At 42.8% G+C, this 15,066-nt stretch overlaps 1 protein-coding gene across 4 annotated transcripts; it reads right to left on the bottom strand.

Annotated features, from left to right (window-relative positions):
• Positions 1 to 1,256: 1,256 nt before the first annotated feature.
• Positions 1,257 to 15,039, bottom strand: LOC115628062 (ATP-binding cassette sub-family A member 3). 4 transcript variants are annotated; one of them, XM_030524022.1, is made up of 14 exons: positions 14,547 to 15,039; positions 13,323 to 13,781; positions 9,168 to 9,580; positions 8,312 to 8,380; positions 7,367 to 7,958; positions 7,163 to 7,306; positions 5,827 to 7,107; positions 5,427 to 5,760; positions 4,135 to 5,361; positions 3,927 to 4,077; positions 3,680 to 3,856; positions 2,846 to 3,616; positions 2,420 to 2,608; positions 1,257 to 1,949 (listed from the first exon to the last, which is right to left on the bottom strand). In XM_030524022.1, exons 3-14 carry the CDS (start codon positions 9,380 to 9,382, stop codon positions 1,901 to 1,903), a joined length of 5,199 nt encoding a protein of 1,732 aa, XP_030379882.1. In that variant the 5' UTR covers positions 9,383 to 9,580; positions 13,323 to 13,781; positions 14,547 to 15,039; the 3' UTR covers positions 1,257 to 1,900. The 4 variants fall into 4 exon arrangements, with proteins under 4 accessions (XP_030379882.1, XP_030379886.1, XP_030379883.1 ...); XM_030524026.1 differs by lacking the exon at positions 8,312 to 8,380; XM_030524023.1 differs by lacking the exon at positions 13,323 to 13,781.
• Between the last annotated feature and the right edge of the window lie 27 nt (positions 15,040 to 15,066).

The raw sequence follows: 15,066 nt of genomic DNA, 5'->3' as shown, positions 1-15,066 counted from the left end.
TGCTTACTCACCATGTACGCCTCCAATATGGCGCTTTTCTATCTCATCTACACTTTTCTAAAGTACGGCGAGAATGTTTTGGCGCTCACTACGAGCGACCTTTGCCTACTTTTCTGCGCTTGTCTTTCCTACTATGGCGACATATCCATCTTCTCCAATGCCATCTTCGAATCCGTCCGACTGACAACACTGCCTGGGATTGTGCTTCAGCAATATATTGATCGACAGACCTTGTGTGAAGACGCCGCACGACAGGTGAACGACTCCAAAACTTCTACCAAAATGTATTTTTATTTTTGCTCTTTCCTCCCCCTAATAGCTGCATCTGTTTAAATTCCAATTGCTCTGTAAGCCGTTTGTTCTCCAAATGTACGGTCTATTCTCGTTCCACAAGAGAATGGCCTTCTCTTTTCTCACAGCCTCAACTCTAAATGCCATTGTACTCATGCAGATCGACTACGAACGCAATAGCTCGCCATAAGTGGAGGAATCATCGGGTTGAGGGCTTCAAATAAAAGCATTTACAACGAAAACTGGTACAAGTTGCGTTTCAAAGTAAACGAGACTTTTCAAAAATAATAAAAACAATCAAACATCTTTCACAATCAAAATATTCCCTTCCGGACTTGATAAAGTGGGTGACTCGGTCAAAAAGCATGTCGAGCTCGTTGGACGGGATGGTCTTTATGAATGATGTCAGTACCAGCCCTTTCGACGGGGTATGTGGACGTAAAACATACCGCATTCATCGGCAAATCCAATCGGCAATCCAATCTTGAAAGCAAATCAACTTTTGACTTCTTCCACTCGGCACTCTGTCGCTCGGTTTCAGGATCATATAAGGACACCACTATTTTTTGCCAGTTACGATGTGGATCAAATGTTCGATAAAAATGGGGTATATTGATGCTACGGAGCTGTTCAATATCATTTCTATTAATTTCAATGAAGATTTTAGCTTCTGTTTGATCAATGTCCGGATCTTTTCGGCTGCAAGACCATAAACTTGGCCCAAACGTTTCGGTACCAAGTTTAAGACACACAAAACTTTAAGATTGATTCTTTGCTCGATGCTCACTTTTGTACCGATAACAAAAATACAGTGTTACATTGTGGTCGATAACTGCGCTTCCGGCAGAGCTGCAAGTCGATAATATTCCCCACTCCTGTTTACTTTGAAGCGCACCTTGTTGACCGTTGAGGCTAGAGTACATTAAATTTGTAATTCGATGATAGAATATACAAGTAGATAGATATTGTTTTCTTTTTCGTTGATAACAATCATTTTGAAAATGTTATTGAATATATATTTGTTGCTCCTATTTACATACTTTGGTTGAACTCGACTGTTTTACATTTAATTTACATTTGTAGAGGCCGATGGCGCGGAGTGCAAAAGTAGGAATACCTCGTATTTAAGTACGACTACACATCGGCTCTGTTTTGTTTGTGATTTTAAATAGTTATAAAAATAATTACATATACATTTTTGGAGCATAGCCCTGCTTTGTGTACTCGTATAGCGTTGGAACTTATGTGCTTAGACGATATACGCCTAAATGTTTGTACATAATGTACGTGTGTGCGTTACTATGCATAACTACATACATACATATATAGCATAGATTTACATTAGGTATTAATTTCTCTAATAAATCACAAGGCAACAAGGTAGAACTAATTGTTTATAAGTGTAACTAATTTAAAATTGATTCAACATCACTTTCCTTTTTTAAAATAACATTTAACGTCAATTGTTGGTGAAGTTTTGTGCTCGCCGTTTCAGGTACGCCGTCCAGGTCCGTTTGTTTGTTGGTTTTTTTTTAATTGTCGCCTTTATTTGACTAGTTGGGGTGGTCCGGCCTGATGCGGTCCGGCCCGGTCCGGTGGTGACAGCCGCTTAATTTAATAGGCAACTGCAGCTGCAAAGTTTCCTTGCCTTGACTACGCTGCTTACATGAAAGACAGTGTTAATTAATTAATAGAGTGCAAACAGCAGAAGGGTGCTCGCTAATTGGCAATTGTTTACCAAGTATTAAAATCGATCGATTACAATGCTACTTATGCGGTTAGCAAGGCGTTGGTTAGCGTGTAGGTAAATTTGTTTAGGCCGAGCATAGCATATAAGTATGTAGTATGTATGTTGAAAGATTATGCTAAGGTGGCGGCTCTACAAGAATAAACAACTAGCTAAAATGTAAATTGGTTAATTTTTAAAAATGGATCTAAATAATTAAACAAACAAAAAAGATATCGTTTATGAATAGCATAGGAGCCGAACTCTGTCGGCTCTGTGTGTATGCTTTTATGTGCGTGTGTGTGTGTGTGTGTGTGTGGGTATGCAGTGTGCGGCGGTGCAGATAGAGCGTATGTTTTGAAAGAGAAGTTAGCAACGTCTACAGCTTGGGGGCTATCTCACTTCAAGGAACGCGGATCCTCGCGCTGGTACTTGGCAAAGTCCAAGAATATCTCCTCCAACGTGGTCTGACTTATTGAGTAATCCTCGATGTTAAGCTCCTCCCGCTTGTGCTCCATGAGACCAAAGATTTCCGACCATTTAATGCCAGACAATGGAATGTAAAACGTGAGGATTCCTTGGTACTCCTCTCTGAGAAACAAAGTAGTAAGAGAGAGAAACAAATATTACAATACCTATAGAGTAGACACTATATATGGTTTGTGAACAACTTGGTGTGGTACGTCGACATTCCAAGTTTGGTGTCCCTAGCTGTTGTGGCTCAAAAGTTATCGGCGTTCATACAGACGGACAGTTGGAGCAACGGACATGTCTAACATGTGGTCTGCCACCTCCCTTTAAATAAAAATTCTAGAATACTATACTCACTGTAATATGGATTGCGGAAATTCACGCTCGACAAACTCCTTGACATTATTAATGTCCTGCTGGGCAATTTGCATAGGTACTGTGGGTTCATCACCATGGCGTGTAATGCTGTTGGTACGAGACAGTTTTCGGGAATCCATGTTGCGTCGGACCTTGATCTTTAGTATGAGACCCTTGGAGAATTTGTTCTTTAGGTGCTGGGTCGAGCCAATGCACTTAAATTCGCCATTGACCATGATGGCCAAGCGCGTACAGAGTGCCTCGCACTCCTCCATGCTGTGCGAGGTTAGGACAATTGATTTACCCGAGTCGCGAATACGACAGACCATGTTCCACAGTTGTCGACGTGCTGCCGGATCCATGCCCGTGGTGGGCTCGTCCAGGTAGATAACCGACGGACTGCCGATAACGGCAATGGCTGTGCTCAGCTTTCGTTTGTTGCCTCCACTGTAGGCACGCGTCTCCTTGTCAATATGTTTCATGAAACCAAAAGACTTGGCCAAATCCTCAGAAAGCTGATTAATCCGAGCCGGCTGTACGCCACGGAGAAGGCAGAAAATCTTCAGTATCTCGCGGCCAGTAAGATCGTCGAGTAGCGCATCAAATTGCGGACAGTAGCCAATTTCCTTATAAATGCTATTCATGTCCGACTCCAGACTGAGTCCCTGAACGTAGGCGGATCCCGAGGTGATGCGCTCATCTCCAGTCATCATTTTAAACGTGGTCGTCTTTCCAGCTCCGTTAACACCCAAAAGTCCAAAACACTCGGCGCTAAAAATAGGGTAGTCATATAAGCATCTTCGCACCACCAGACCAATTGTCTCGACCACTTACTTTTGCACGCACAACGACACTTGATTGACAGCCAAGAACTTTCCGTAGTACTTGGTTACACGGTCCAATACCAGATTCTTGCTAGTCAGCTCCGCCGAAGTCATGTTCAAGATTCGTTGGCGTTCACGCTCAACATCGTCATCGAAGTAACCATTCTCAGGAGGTGGCGGCGGTTTGCTATCAAAACAATGTACAATTTAAACCCTCAACACTTTTTCTGCACAAACTAGGAAGTAGAATTACTTACAAAGTGCGTTTGCGCACCATATAGATAAGCTCATTGACTAGACCGAATTCTCGAAGCACGAGTATCAAGAAGAAGACAACCGCAGTGACTGCCATGTAAAGGGTTTCGGGAAGCACGCCGGGCTCCTCCCAAGCGAAATAGTCCTTCATATCTAAATTAAAGATTCAATTTGAAAGAGATGCAAGGCCCATGCAAAGTGTCTACTCACTGCAGCATTTGGGTATTAGCTCACACCTCAGGATCGGCGGCAAGGCATCAACCTTGTCGCAGGCATTGCGCATAGCCACATTTATGTACATTTTGTTAAGTCCCATTGCCAGAGAGAAGTGTGGGAAAACGCGGAAAAACCAGCCCATTATATTGGCTGTGTCCTTGGTATCAAAGAACTCAAACGACATCACAACAACTACAATAAAGAGGGCCATGCCCGCGAATATGTTAATGATGGAGATGCGGGCGAAGCCAGTAGCCGGTTCTTTAAAGTACAGCGACACTATGTAGGTGAATGGTAGAACAGAGCAGCCGAAAATTAACAAAAGTAAGAAATAACGACCCAGTTCGGAGAATTTCGTAAAGCCATCTTCCTGGAAGCAGGCTATAGTCACAATAACGATCAGCGCTGTGATCGTGTACGTGAAAAAATCCCAGAGCAGTTGCGACAGCCAGAAGGTCCATACTTTGACACCACCGACGAACTGGAGGAGCTTGGAGCGGGACTCGCGCTCCTTGATCAGGAACAGGATGTAGAAGGCGCTGACAAAGCACATACAGAAGCACAGGTTCGTGGCCAGTTGTGTGCCCAGATTGTTGCCCGTATTGAGCTGAGTAAGTAGCGTGTTTGTCGTATACGGCAGGGGTGCGTTAGTTACCCGTATCTCGCTATCGTTACCGATTAACACACGTGCGATGGCATTGTGCACCAGGTTGACGGTCAGTGGGGCCGTGTGCATCGGCTGATTGTTCAGCCAAGCTACTATTTTGCCGGCATATATTGTCGCCGAGGCCAGGTACCGCGCGTTAATGCGCACCTGTATGGCCTCGCCTAGCTTAAGAATATAATCGGAGAAGTTTCCGCTACCGGTTGACGCGAATGTGTAATCCGGACCGTAGGATTCGGCTAACTTCTGGTACTCCTCCACCATCTTTTCCTCGACTGAGCTGGCCGTTACGTTGGCCCCACGCTCCAGTACCGTTACTGCGACAGGGTACTGTGTCAAGCTCATAGTCATGGACGGCAGTTCCCGGAAAGTGCCTTGGGTGCGTGTGATTAATATGGTGACCACGACAAAGAAGATGGGCATCATGTTTTGTATGAGAAGTAGCAATTTGTTTCGGTATGTGTAGAGCAGCTTCTTCAGGAGCATCGCGCGCCATTGATTAACGAATAGCTGGGAACCCTTGAGCAAACGCCGACTGTCCGCAAACATGCCATCCGCTGAAAGCAGTAATTTGAGCTTATCAATCGCCACGTCGGGCAGACTTAGTTCAATCACTGCTTACACTGAACGGACTCAACGTCCTCCTCGGCGTATCCAGTGCCTCCATTCATGATAGCGTTCTGGTCCTTAACCTTACCGTCGCTACCCTTTTCAGCGCCCACCTTCATGAACACCTCCTCCATGGATGTAATGCCGACGCCATAACCGTTGAGGAAAAGAGCGTCTGAGTTCTCTTCAAGGGCAGCAAACATCTCTTCGAATTTGGACGAATAGCTGTCAGGCAGCTGGTAGGAAAGCTCCGCTCCGATATCGCACTCGGGCACCAGGCCAGGTATGTATCTGTTCAGCAATTCCGTCACTTCGGATGGCTGACAGTTCTCACGTTTCACACAAATCTGTTGAAAATAAGAGGCATACGGTTACTTTGAAAGCTAAGGTAGCCATTACGGCCTATCACATACCAAACGATAGCCCGAACCGTACTTCTTCTTCAGGAAGAACGATGTGCCGTGGCACTTCAGCTCTCCGTCACACATGATAGCGATGCGATCGCCCAAAACATCGGCCTCATCCATGAAATGAGTCGTCAACAGAAGTGTTCGCCCTATCTTCTCCTGCTGCAGGAGGTCCCATAGCTGACGACGTGCCGAGGGATCCATGCCGGAGCTCGGCTCGTCGCAGAGCACAACTTTTGTATCACCGCAGAGGGCACAGCATACGGACAGTTTTCTCTTCATGCCACCCGAGAGCTTCGACGAAGCCACGTTCGCCTTGTCCTCCAGTTCGATCATCTTTAAATACTTAGCTACCTCCTGTTCGACAGCCTTGCCACTTAATCCCTTCATGCGACTGAAGAAGCGGATATGATTGGATACGCTCATCTCGTCAAAGAGCACATTGTGCTGCGGACAAATTCCGAGCGACATCCGAGCGCCCTCAATATTCGTTCTAATGTCACTGCCGTTGATGATGGCCGTGCCCATGGTTGGAGGGAACATGCCGGTAAGCATGGAGATGGTCGTGGTCTTTCCAGCACCATTGTGTCCCAAGAGCACGGTAATTTCATCTTCATACATATTTACTGATAGTCCTTTGACGGCCGTTTTCTTTCCAAACGTTTTTTTCAGATTGCGAACCTGCAAGCCAATATGCTTGTCCTCTGGCTCCACCTCGAAAGCGTCGGGGTTACGGTTTTCAATGTGGCCGTTCGGGATGTCCTCAACTCCGGCGTAGTCAATATCACCGCACCAGAACTTTCTGGTGAAAGGAAAGTTCCACTTTTTGGGTACACCGAATTCGCCCGGCAAAATTTGTTCGACGTACAAGCAAACCAGCATGTAAATGAAGCAGGATAGAAGCATCATTAGCATAATGGCGCCCACGGTCAGTGTGTCGTCTATGGATACGGGTGTGAAGAGGTTGCTCCACTGCAGACCCTCTCCGGTGCCCTCAAATCCGAGGATAAGTTTGACTCCAAAGCCCATGGCGGTGTTCGATATCAGACTCCAGCCAAGCTTTGTTCCTAGCGACAGATCGTCGTAGGTATTGACCGTAAACGAGAACGGTATATACGCGATGAACCACAGAAGGCCCGTAACAGCGGCAGCCGTGCTTGCTTTTGAAAAGAACGTAGCCAACATGAAGCAAAAGCATATGCTCGTAATAACGTAGACTATCAGGAATACGACCAGCACTGAAAAATCAGCATATGTTAGCACAGACACCTTTTCGGTCCATTGTATCTGAGGTGAGAAGTCATTAAATTTCAAGTTATCCTTTGAACTTTCCGTTAAATACCTTTAGGAATAAGGCTATCAATACGGCCGAAATTGTTAGCATGATGAACGACTTGACGAACCAAGCTGTCCAATGTATCCAATTGTTCAGGCCCATGATCTTCATGACTTCCTTCAACTGTTTCTCTTTCTCGCCTGTTATGTACTGCAAGTGGTTGAAATGCCGTGAGAGGAGTCACAACCCGAACACGCCAGGTCCACTTACCTTCGTTATGTATGTGCAGGGGTAGATGAAGCTAAGCAGTATGATCAGCGACATAATTGAGGCCAAGCCCTCGAGCAGCGGATCGGAAATGTATTGCGGATACGGATAACGTTGCATGACCACCTCCGGCAGTGTTGCATTTCCAGACATCTGACGTAGATAGGCCATGGTCAGAGCATGCTGTACGGGCAGAAAGCCCTCGCGTAAATAGCCAACTGGCAGGCCCCCATCGTCGGAGCTGGGATTTCGCGGACCCGTCAGATCAATAATGGGAAATAGACGCATCGTCAGCCAAGTCAAGCCAATGTTATAGGATGCGGTACGCGACTCAGCGGGAAATCGGATTGCGTAGTGGAATTTTTTCGGCAGCTCGTCCAAATTGGCCCAATCGTCGTCAAACTGTATGCCGGCAAAGACATTTTGGCCCACCAATGCATTCTCCAGTTCGGCAGCATTGTCGAAACCCGTATAGCCTGTCATGTTCAGGGTCTGTATTGTTTCTTCTAGTATACTGTCTAGCCATGGTTTCTTGGGAGAGTAGTATAGCTCAAAAGTCGGACCAGTGAGTATGCCCTGATGTGCCATGGTTTCGCTGAATTGCGGGGAAAATGTTTGGGGCATTGGATTAAACAATAAATTTTCTAATTGCAAACACACACACAAATATAAGTACACACAAGTATATCTACATTCAATTAGCTATTTGTTAATATGATAAGGCATTGGCAAAGCTAGATTGTATTTTAGTGCAGCGATTAGCTGGGTCGTTTCTTCCACCTCTGATTAGTGTTGTGGGTGTAGGGGTGGTGTGTTATCTGTATTTTTTTGCTGTCATTGTTTGGTTTTTAGATACAGTGCATGCATGCATAATTCAAACTTGCAATACATACTAAGAAGCTACAGTAAGATCAAGCAAATTTTTTGAACAACAAAAATATAGTTTACCTCTTCTTCTTCTTGGACATTAGCAGCGATATGAGGGCGTGCATGCGACGCGAACCTAGCATTGCATCTCTGAAAGTTGTGTTGTATACAAGAATACATTTACATATACACTAAACGAATAGAGGCTGCTCAGTGTGCGAAATATGCATATACATACATACAAGTATAATACCTACATTGTTTTATAATATTCATAAACAATCCTATATGAAAATACACTATTCTCTTGGACTATTCACACAATGGAGTGTATCTCTCCAAGGAGACGGCACGATACGTTAATTTGCGGTCACAACAGGGGGGAAGAAAACATTTCCACAAATGTGCGACGATTCTATCAGCTCCTAACTTTGGAGAAATGTTGTGGGTATTCGCCAGATTACGACAATCTGGTGGCTATATCAATAGTTCAAGTGGCTCACGAGTCCTAAATTCTTATTTCCTATTTGTATTTTTCCTCCGCTTTTGGAATAGTTATGCCTAAGCTTCAGTAAAGTATGGACAGACGGGCAAATAATTTGCACACAACTTTCCACTACACACTTATTTCGCACACTGCACATATAGTACATATGTATAGTATGTATATAGCAAGTGAGTGGAAAAAACAGTGTATCGAAGAAATTGAATGAATATTGCAACCAAATATATAACTCAATATATACAGTATGCAGGGAAAGCAGCCGTGCTTTCGTAACAAAATCAAAACCATTTGGCATAATTTTGAAAACAATACGAAGAACAAAGCAGAAACTAGGAATTGAACAAAATCGATCGAATCGAAACCGAAAACTAAAAGACGAGACATGAATTCACTGGCGAATCGTCGCGAATTGTCGCCAACTGCATAACTTACTGGTATAGTTCTAGCGTGTCTATCTTTAGTGGTCGGTAATGGGTCTCTGTTGTGATGGGCTCCGCGGCCACCAACGCTCGAACCAGCACCAACAGCAGCGAGAACACCACCGGCAACAGCAGTTCGATGATCAACTGCCACTTGTGGTTCCATTGCAGCGTCCAATTTTTCCAGAGCAGTAACACAAATTTGTCCCAATTGCTAACCTTAGCCATTGTGTTGACGACTTCAGTTGGTTGGTCGGTTGGTTGTGCGGCTTTTGATAGGCGTATCGGTTTCCCTTTCGTTGCAGTCTTAGGTATCAGCAGCAACAATATGTACCGGCATATCTGGTCTATCGTCTATATCAAGGCACTTAAACAGGCCACGCCAGTACTCCTTCAGTCAGCTGATTCAACTAATTGACGTAGTAGCTGTAAAAAGCCCGTAAAATTAACAGTTATTAAGACAATTGTATTGCAGTTCACATCACATATTAAATGCACTCCTAAGTTAGGAGTCCTAACAACTATTCGTCCTTAAAAAACAAGCTCAATCCGGTCCTTTCAATAACTGCTTAACGAATTCAAAAACTATTCATAGTCAAATGGGTGGTTGGTTGGCTTTAGTTTTATATTTTTATTGGGGATAGCTTGGCAGTGAGTCACGACAATTAACCGTTATCTTTGCCACACACACACACACACATGTACACGCAACATGGCTGCTGTATGGAACCCGCCCCCCTAGTCGGTGTGTTTGGACATGTTGGGAACATCTGTATGCGAGTATTTAACAAACACCGGCTAAACTACTATGTATAGTTACGTCAAATTTGTCACAACAAGTGCGTTGCAAATCGATAAGATAAGCAATTTATATGTAAATAAAGGTTAGTTGTTGGATGAACAAAGGAAACTTTGTTGGCCTTGTTAGGGACACCAATATAATTGCGTAATGGCAACACATTTACGAGCCAGCTCCGTTGGCATGTGGCCGAAAGCTATAAAGATAGACTAGCACCAAGACAATATTTTTTCTTCTGTTTAATCACAGCATTGAAGCCGTGCATTCAGATTAGCACCTTAACAATACATTTTTACAAATATAAAATAGCCCAACCTCGAGCACTTCCGCGCGAGGATTAATAAGTTAGTGGTGGCTTATGCTTATCTAAATGTTTTGAAAAAACCTAATCGTTTCAGTCTTCGCAAAGGTCTAGCAGGAAGGAGTCCTCTTGCAAGCAAACTGCGGTGACTCAGAAGCCTGTCACTGTATCTACTTGTATGCCTTCCAATCTGCTCCTCCACGGTGAAAAGGTTTAGGTCACGGTGAAGGGTCGAGCCGCGCACGTACCAGGGGCAGTTGGTAATTTGCCGCAATGCACGATTTTGCAGGACCTGGACGCGCTTATAATTAGATTTTGAATACCGTACAGCCATATCGGAGCTATGCAGTGGGCATAGACAGCTCTTTTTGCTCTAAGTGGCATAGTGCTCCTTCTATTTAGTAGCCATCGCAACTGTTGCATTCTTTGGCCACATCTTTTTACCGTAGCTTTCAGATGTGGCCAAAAAGTGAGACGCTTGTCTAGGGTAATGCCAAGGTATTTAGCTTGCACTGGCTGTTCTAGGGTTACTCCCTCAAGCTGAATAGGAGGCGTGCAGGGAATTAGCATTTTCGGCGTGAAGCAGGGGTTAGAGGTTTTCATGGGATTGACCTTTAAATTCCACCTAGTGCACCAAGCTGCCAGTGTATTGAGAAAGCTCTGTAGTCCATCTGCTGTTTCTCGGTGATTTTTCGAGTTATAAAGAACCGCAATGTCGAGGGGTCCTCCATATGTTCATCATTGGGCCAATATTGCCCAGATAATGTTATACCCTAAGCGCACATCTTATGCCCATATTGTTTTACAATTTTACTCATCAAATAAAATGTAAAGCCTTCTTCAATAATGAATGAATTAAAAACTATTTGCACACTATATGGTCAAAGTGTCTTTTTTACAACAAAAATGTTTAATTATTAGTTGATAAATCGTTGTTTGTTTTAAAGCTTTTAATTGTTTAACAAAGTAATCATTTCATAGTAACCTTTCAACAATTGGTTGAAATTTTATATCATTTCTATATACTAGATGTGTCAAAACTGTCAACATTTGAAATAGTTAATAATAATAAAAAGCGAAGCTAATAAGTTGGTTGGCAATCGAACATAAAGAGTATTGAAACCAGAGACAACGCTACGCTAGCCGAGCAAGCCCGACAGTGAAATACCCTGTACCCGGATGAAATTTGAAGCTAAAGTAGATATCTGTACATATATAACGTGTGCAGTTTAATTTATGTACCTTTTGAAATATGAACATTATTGGCGAATTATTGTTGAGATCCTAGCGTTCATCCGGACGGACGGACAGACGGACAGACGGACGGACATGTCTAGATCGATTCGTCTCGTCATGCTGATTCAGAATATATATACTTTATGGGGTCGGAGATGCTTCCTTCTGCCTGTTACATACTTCGCACAAATCTAATATACCCTTTTTTCCCCTACGGGTACAGGGTATAAAAGTAAACAAACATTGCACAACATTAATACTTTAAAATCCTATTTTAGGCTCATTTGTCCTAAGCAAAGAAAAACTGAGCTGTGTATAGTTTTTATGACAGCCTATTTATTATGTGAACGTGCACTTAATATAATCGAGTTGGTCGTTATAGCACTAGCTAAGGGTTCCTTGTTTCTAATAGTCGAAGTACCAATGGTTACCAACGCGGTTAGGCGATAATGTAATCAGTTAGGGGCAGTACATGTGAACGCAAAAATAGCTGACATGAGAATTACTTGCAAAAATGTTCGGGTTTCTGAAGAGTCTGTTAAAGCTGGCAGACTTTGGGGGTAGCCGATAGGCAAATAAACCTAACATAAATTCAACTAACCAACAGCTGATGCAGATGGACTCCGATAATTTGAATAATTTATGACAGAGGTACCTCGGTACCACAAAGCACTCACTTGGCAAGACAGATAATCACAAAAAAAAAAGAAAAAAAAGTGGTTTCGAGCGGGAACCGATTGTTGGACAAAACGAAAGTTCCCTTTTTTGTGGCGGCAACTCCAATTCGAGGGACTCCGAAAACACCACCGTTTGCGAACACGAACAATTCGAAACTGAGTTGAGCTGAACGCGATTCCCAATATTTATCAATTGGACGTAACAATGCGTAATCTATACAATATAAACACAAATTTCATTTATTGGCGTTGGCCTATTAGAATCGACACATGTATTCGTCCACTCGTAACGCTTAGACGTCGTCCAAAATCGAAGGCATCGGCGTCGCTTTGCATCGATAATGATTTGATTAAAATTCTCGTGCAACATTTTCGACTAGAGAAGATAAGTTATGTCTTATCTGTAGCATAAGTTTACACTTTTATAATAAATCATGGAAAAGAACAGGTAGCTCGGACTAGAGCTGGGAGTTTGCAACAAAAATAGAGGGGATTGAGAATTGGGATCTTATTGGAAATATTATTAAAGTTTTCTCGATTCGGTGCGAAATCACAATACTCTTTTTTTATTTATTCGATAATGATTATTTCACTTTAGTGTTTATATGGCCTTTATGAAGAGGAATTGCCACAACCTTTACCAATAGTGCTTTGTCTTTCACAAAATCCACAAAATTCAGTATTTAGTGCGCACTGTCACATTATTTCGTCTATTACAATCTATTACTGCAAATTACCAACAATTATTTGACAAATGAAATAGCATTAAGTGAAAGAAACAATATTAAATGAGCCGGAATCGATTATGCATGGCGGAGTTTATTCCACGTGACAACAAATATTGATGAGTGAGTGAGTGGAGAGGGGGAGGGGCGAGGGAAGGCACTTCAACTAATTGTCATCCATAACTCTGTTTTACCATTTATGGAGCATTACATATTTGAACTTTGTGAATGTGAAATTAGTCAAAATATGATGATATATGATTCGTAATATCTGTAAGACATTTCTATATAGTGCTCACTCTTGTATTTCGCCATGCGCTTAGATCCGTTTCATTTCGATTCAGAAAATCTCAATTATGCGAATATTTTCTACCATGACGACATGCAAAGAAGGAAGTCAAGTGTCAAGTGTCAAGTGATTCGCACTCACCTTATGGTCGTGGTTGTGTGAGTCGTCGTCGATCGGAATATTAGCGCTCAACGCCTCCGGCTCGCTTAGTTTGTAGCAACTAGTGGCTTTTTATTAGACAGCAGTAGTAGCGTCCCTCGTCAGTCGCCAGTCGTCTGTGGCTCGAATGCCAACTCGTTTGGTGGCGTTGACATTTGCCGAGTGGCCATTGTTAGGTAGCAGTGGCGAAAAAAGTACTTTCGTGCATACATACAGATACATATTCCATACATACAAACACGTACATATATCTATATATATATTTATATGGATGTAGGCTACATTACTCATACGCAGCTTGGGCTGGTAGAATGAAACTTAATTGGACGCTTGTGAGATTTTTACTGAACAGGTCTAGGTATAATGGTTTTGCTGTATTGCCTTCCAACTTTTTTTTTCAACGAGCGCCTAGTGGTGTTCCTTGGCTTTAGGTCATTACTGCTGCATAATTAATACGAAAATGAAGGTTAACAATTTGTTAGTAACTAAACGATTTGGGTTCAGTTAAAATTGCAAAAGTCATGGTGACAAAAGTGGACATAAATAAAACGTGTAGTGGGCTTGCGCGTGGAATATTGGATTATAGAGTATTTAATTGGAGGCGCTGGATAATTAATTATTGTTTGGCCTAGCAAAGTACCTGAACTTACATGATGGAACTGGAAACTTAATCGATTTTGAGGCTCGTTAGTGCACTTTTATAAAATATTCGCAGAATCATTTCGATGATTGCAACTGATGGGGGTTAAAAACCAGGGTTTGCAATTCCAGAATTGAAATGCGTTCCAGATGTGTATGCTGAGTGTTGAGACCCAAGCCATTCCCACCATTTCCAGCGCTGTTGGCCAACACCCTGGCGATGCACTTGTCAATGATGCTGAACTTTAAGCACCCCTCGAAAAGTGCAATATGTGTATGTATCTACCTATTAAGGTACTGCACATTGATAGATACATGCATAGATAGAGAAAATCTGGGACTGACAGAGAAAATCGCCACTATACAGACAAATACATGCATACAGACATAGGATATGCATATATGTATATGTAGGAATGCCATAGGGCAGTGCAATATTGATAATAATTGTTGCCCTTCGTTATGAAGGGGGCGTCACATAAGACTCGTTGACATTCAAGATATTTACATTCGTATTTGCATACATGGCTATAATTTTTGAAACAATATGTAGTACCACCGGCTTACCTCCTCCCCTTTCCGTATCGACCAATGCACTATTCATTCATACATCATTTGGCTGAGAATTATTATGCAGCTGATGGCAGCCGCCGTCTAATAAAATATTTATATTTTGTTTTGGTAATCGGTTCGCTATTATTCCGTTGCCCTTCACGCCGCAGTCCCGCCCCCCGCAGTGAGGGAGCTGCCACAGACACGAATGCGTCACACAACTAGTTTTATGTATTTGATTTGGACATTTTATCACAGTTGCCGATTTTGGCAATCATCACATTTGTTAACTTTCGTACCAGTTCCCCTCGTCTAATGATTGTGTATTTTAGTCAATGTAACGGCACCCTCAACAGCTGGTCATTCACAAAAATATATTAAATGAAGCACGCACAAAAAAAACATGTAACTATATAAAATAGTTGTAGCGCGCGCACAGAACCGACCCGAGCACTGAGCAATAACTGAAAAATGCGTATAACAACTTTTGCATCTACTGTCGGGCAATAACGGCAGCAACAACAAACATCAAAAA

This window comes from Scaptodrosophila lebanonensis, unplaced genomic scaffold, assembly GCF_003285725.1.
Source record: "Scaptodrosophila lebanonensis strain 11010-0011.00,11010-0021.00 unplaced genomic scaffold, SlebRS2 tig00000098-arrow-pilon, whole genome shotgun sequence".
In the NCBI taxonomy this organism is placed as follows: Eukaryota; Metazoa; Arthropoda; class Insecta; order Diptera; family Drosophilidae; genus Scaptodrosophila; species Scaptodrosophila lebanonensis.
This window is presented reverse-complemented; position numbering and strand designations above follow the sequence as displayed.

What these genes read in the sequence shown, in the direction of transcription:
- LOC115628062 (XM_030524022.1), bottom strand. Translation starts at nt 9,382, where the DNA reads ATGGCTAAGGTTAGCAATTGGGACAAATTTGTGTTACTGCTCTGGAAA. An exon ending in TGATAGCCTTATTCCTAAAG is followed by an intron (nt 7,108 to 7,162) that starts GTATTTAACGGA and finishes TTCTCACCTCAG; the next exon opens with ATACAATGGACCGAAAAGGT. An exon ending in TTTCCGCAATCCATATTACA is followed by an intron (nt 2,609 to 2,845) that starts GTGAGTATAGTA and finishes TTTGTTTCTCAG; the next exon opens with AGAGGAGTACCAAGGAATCC.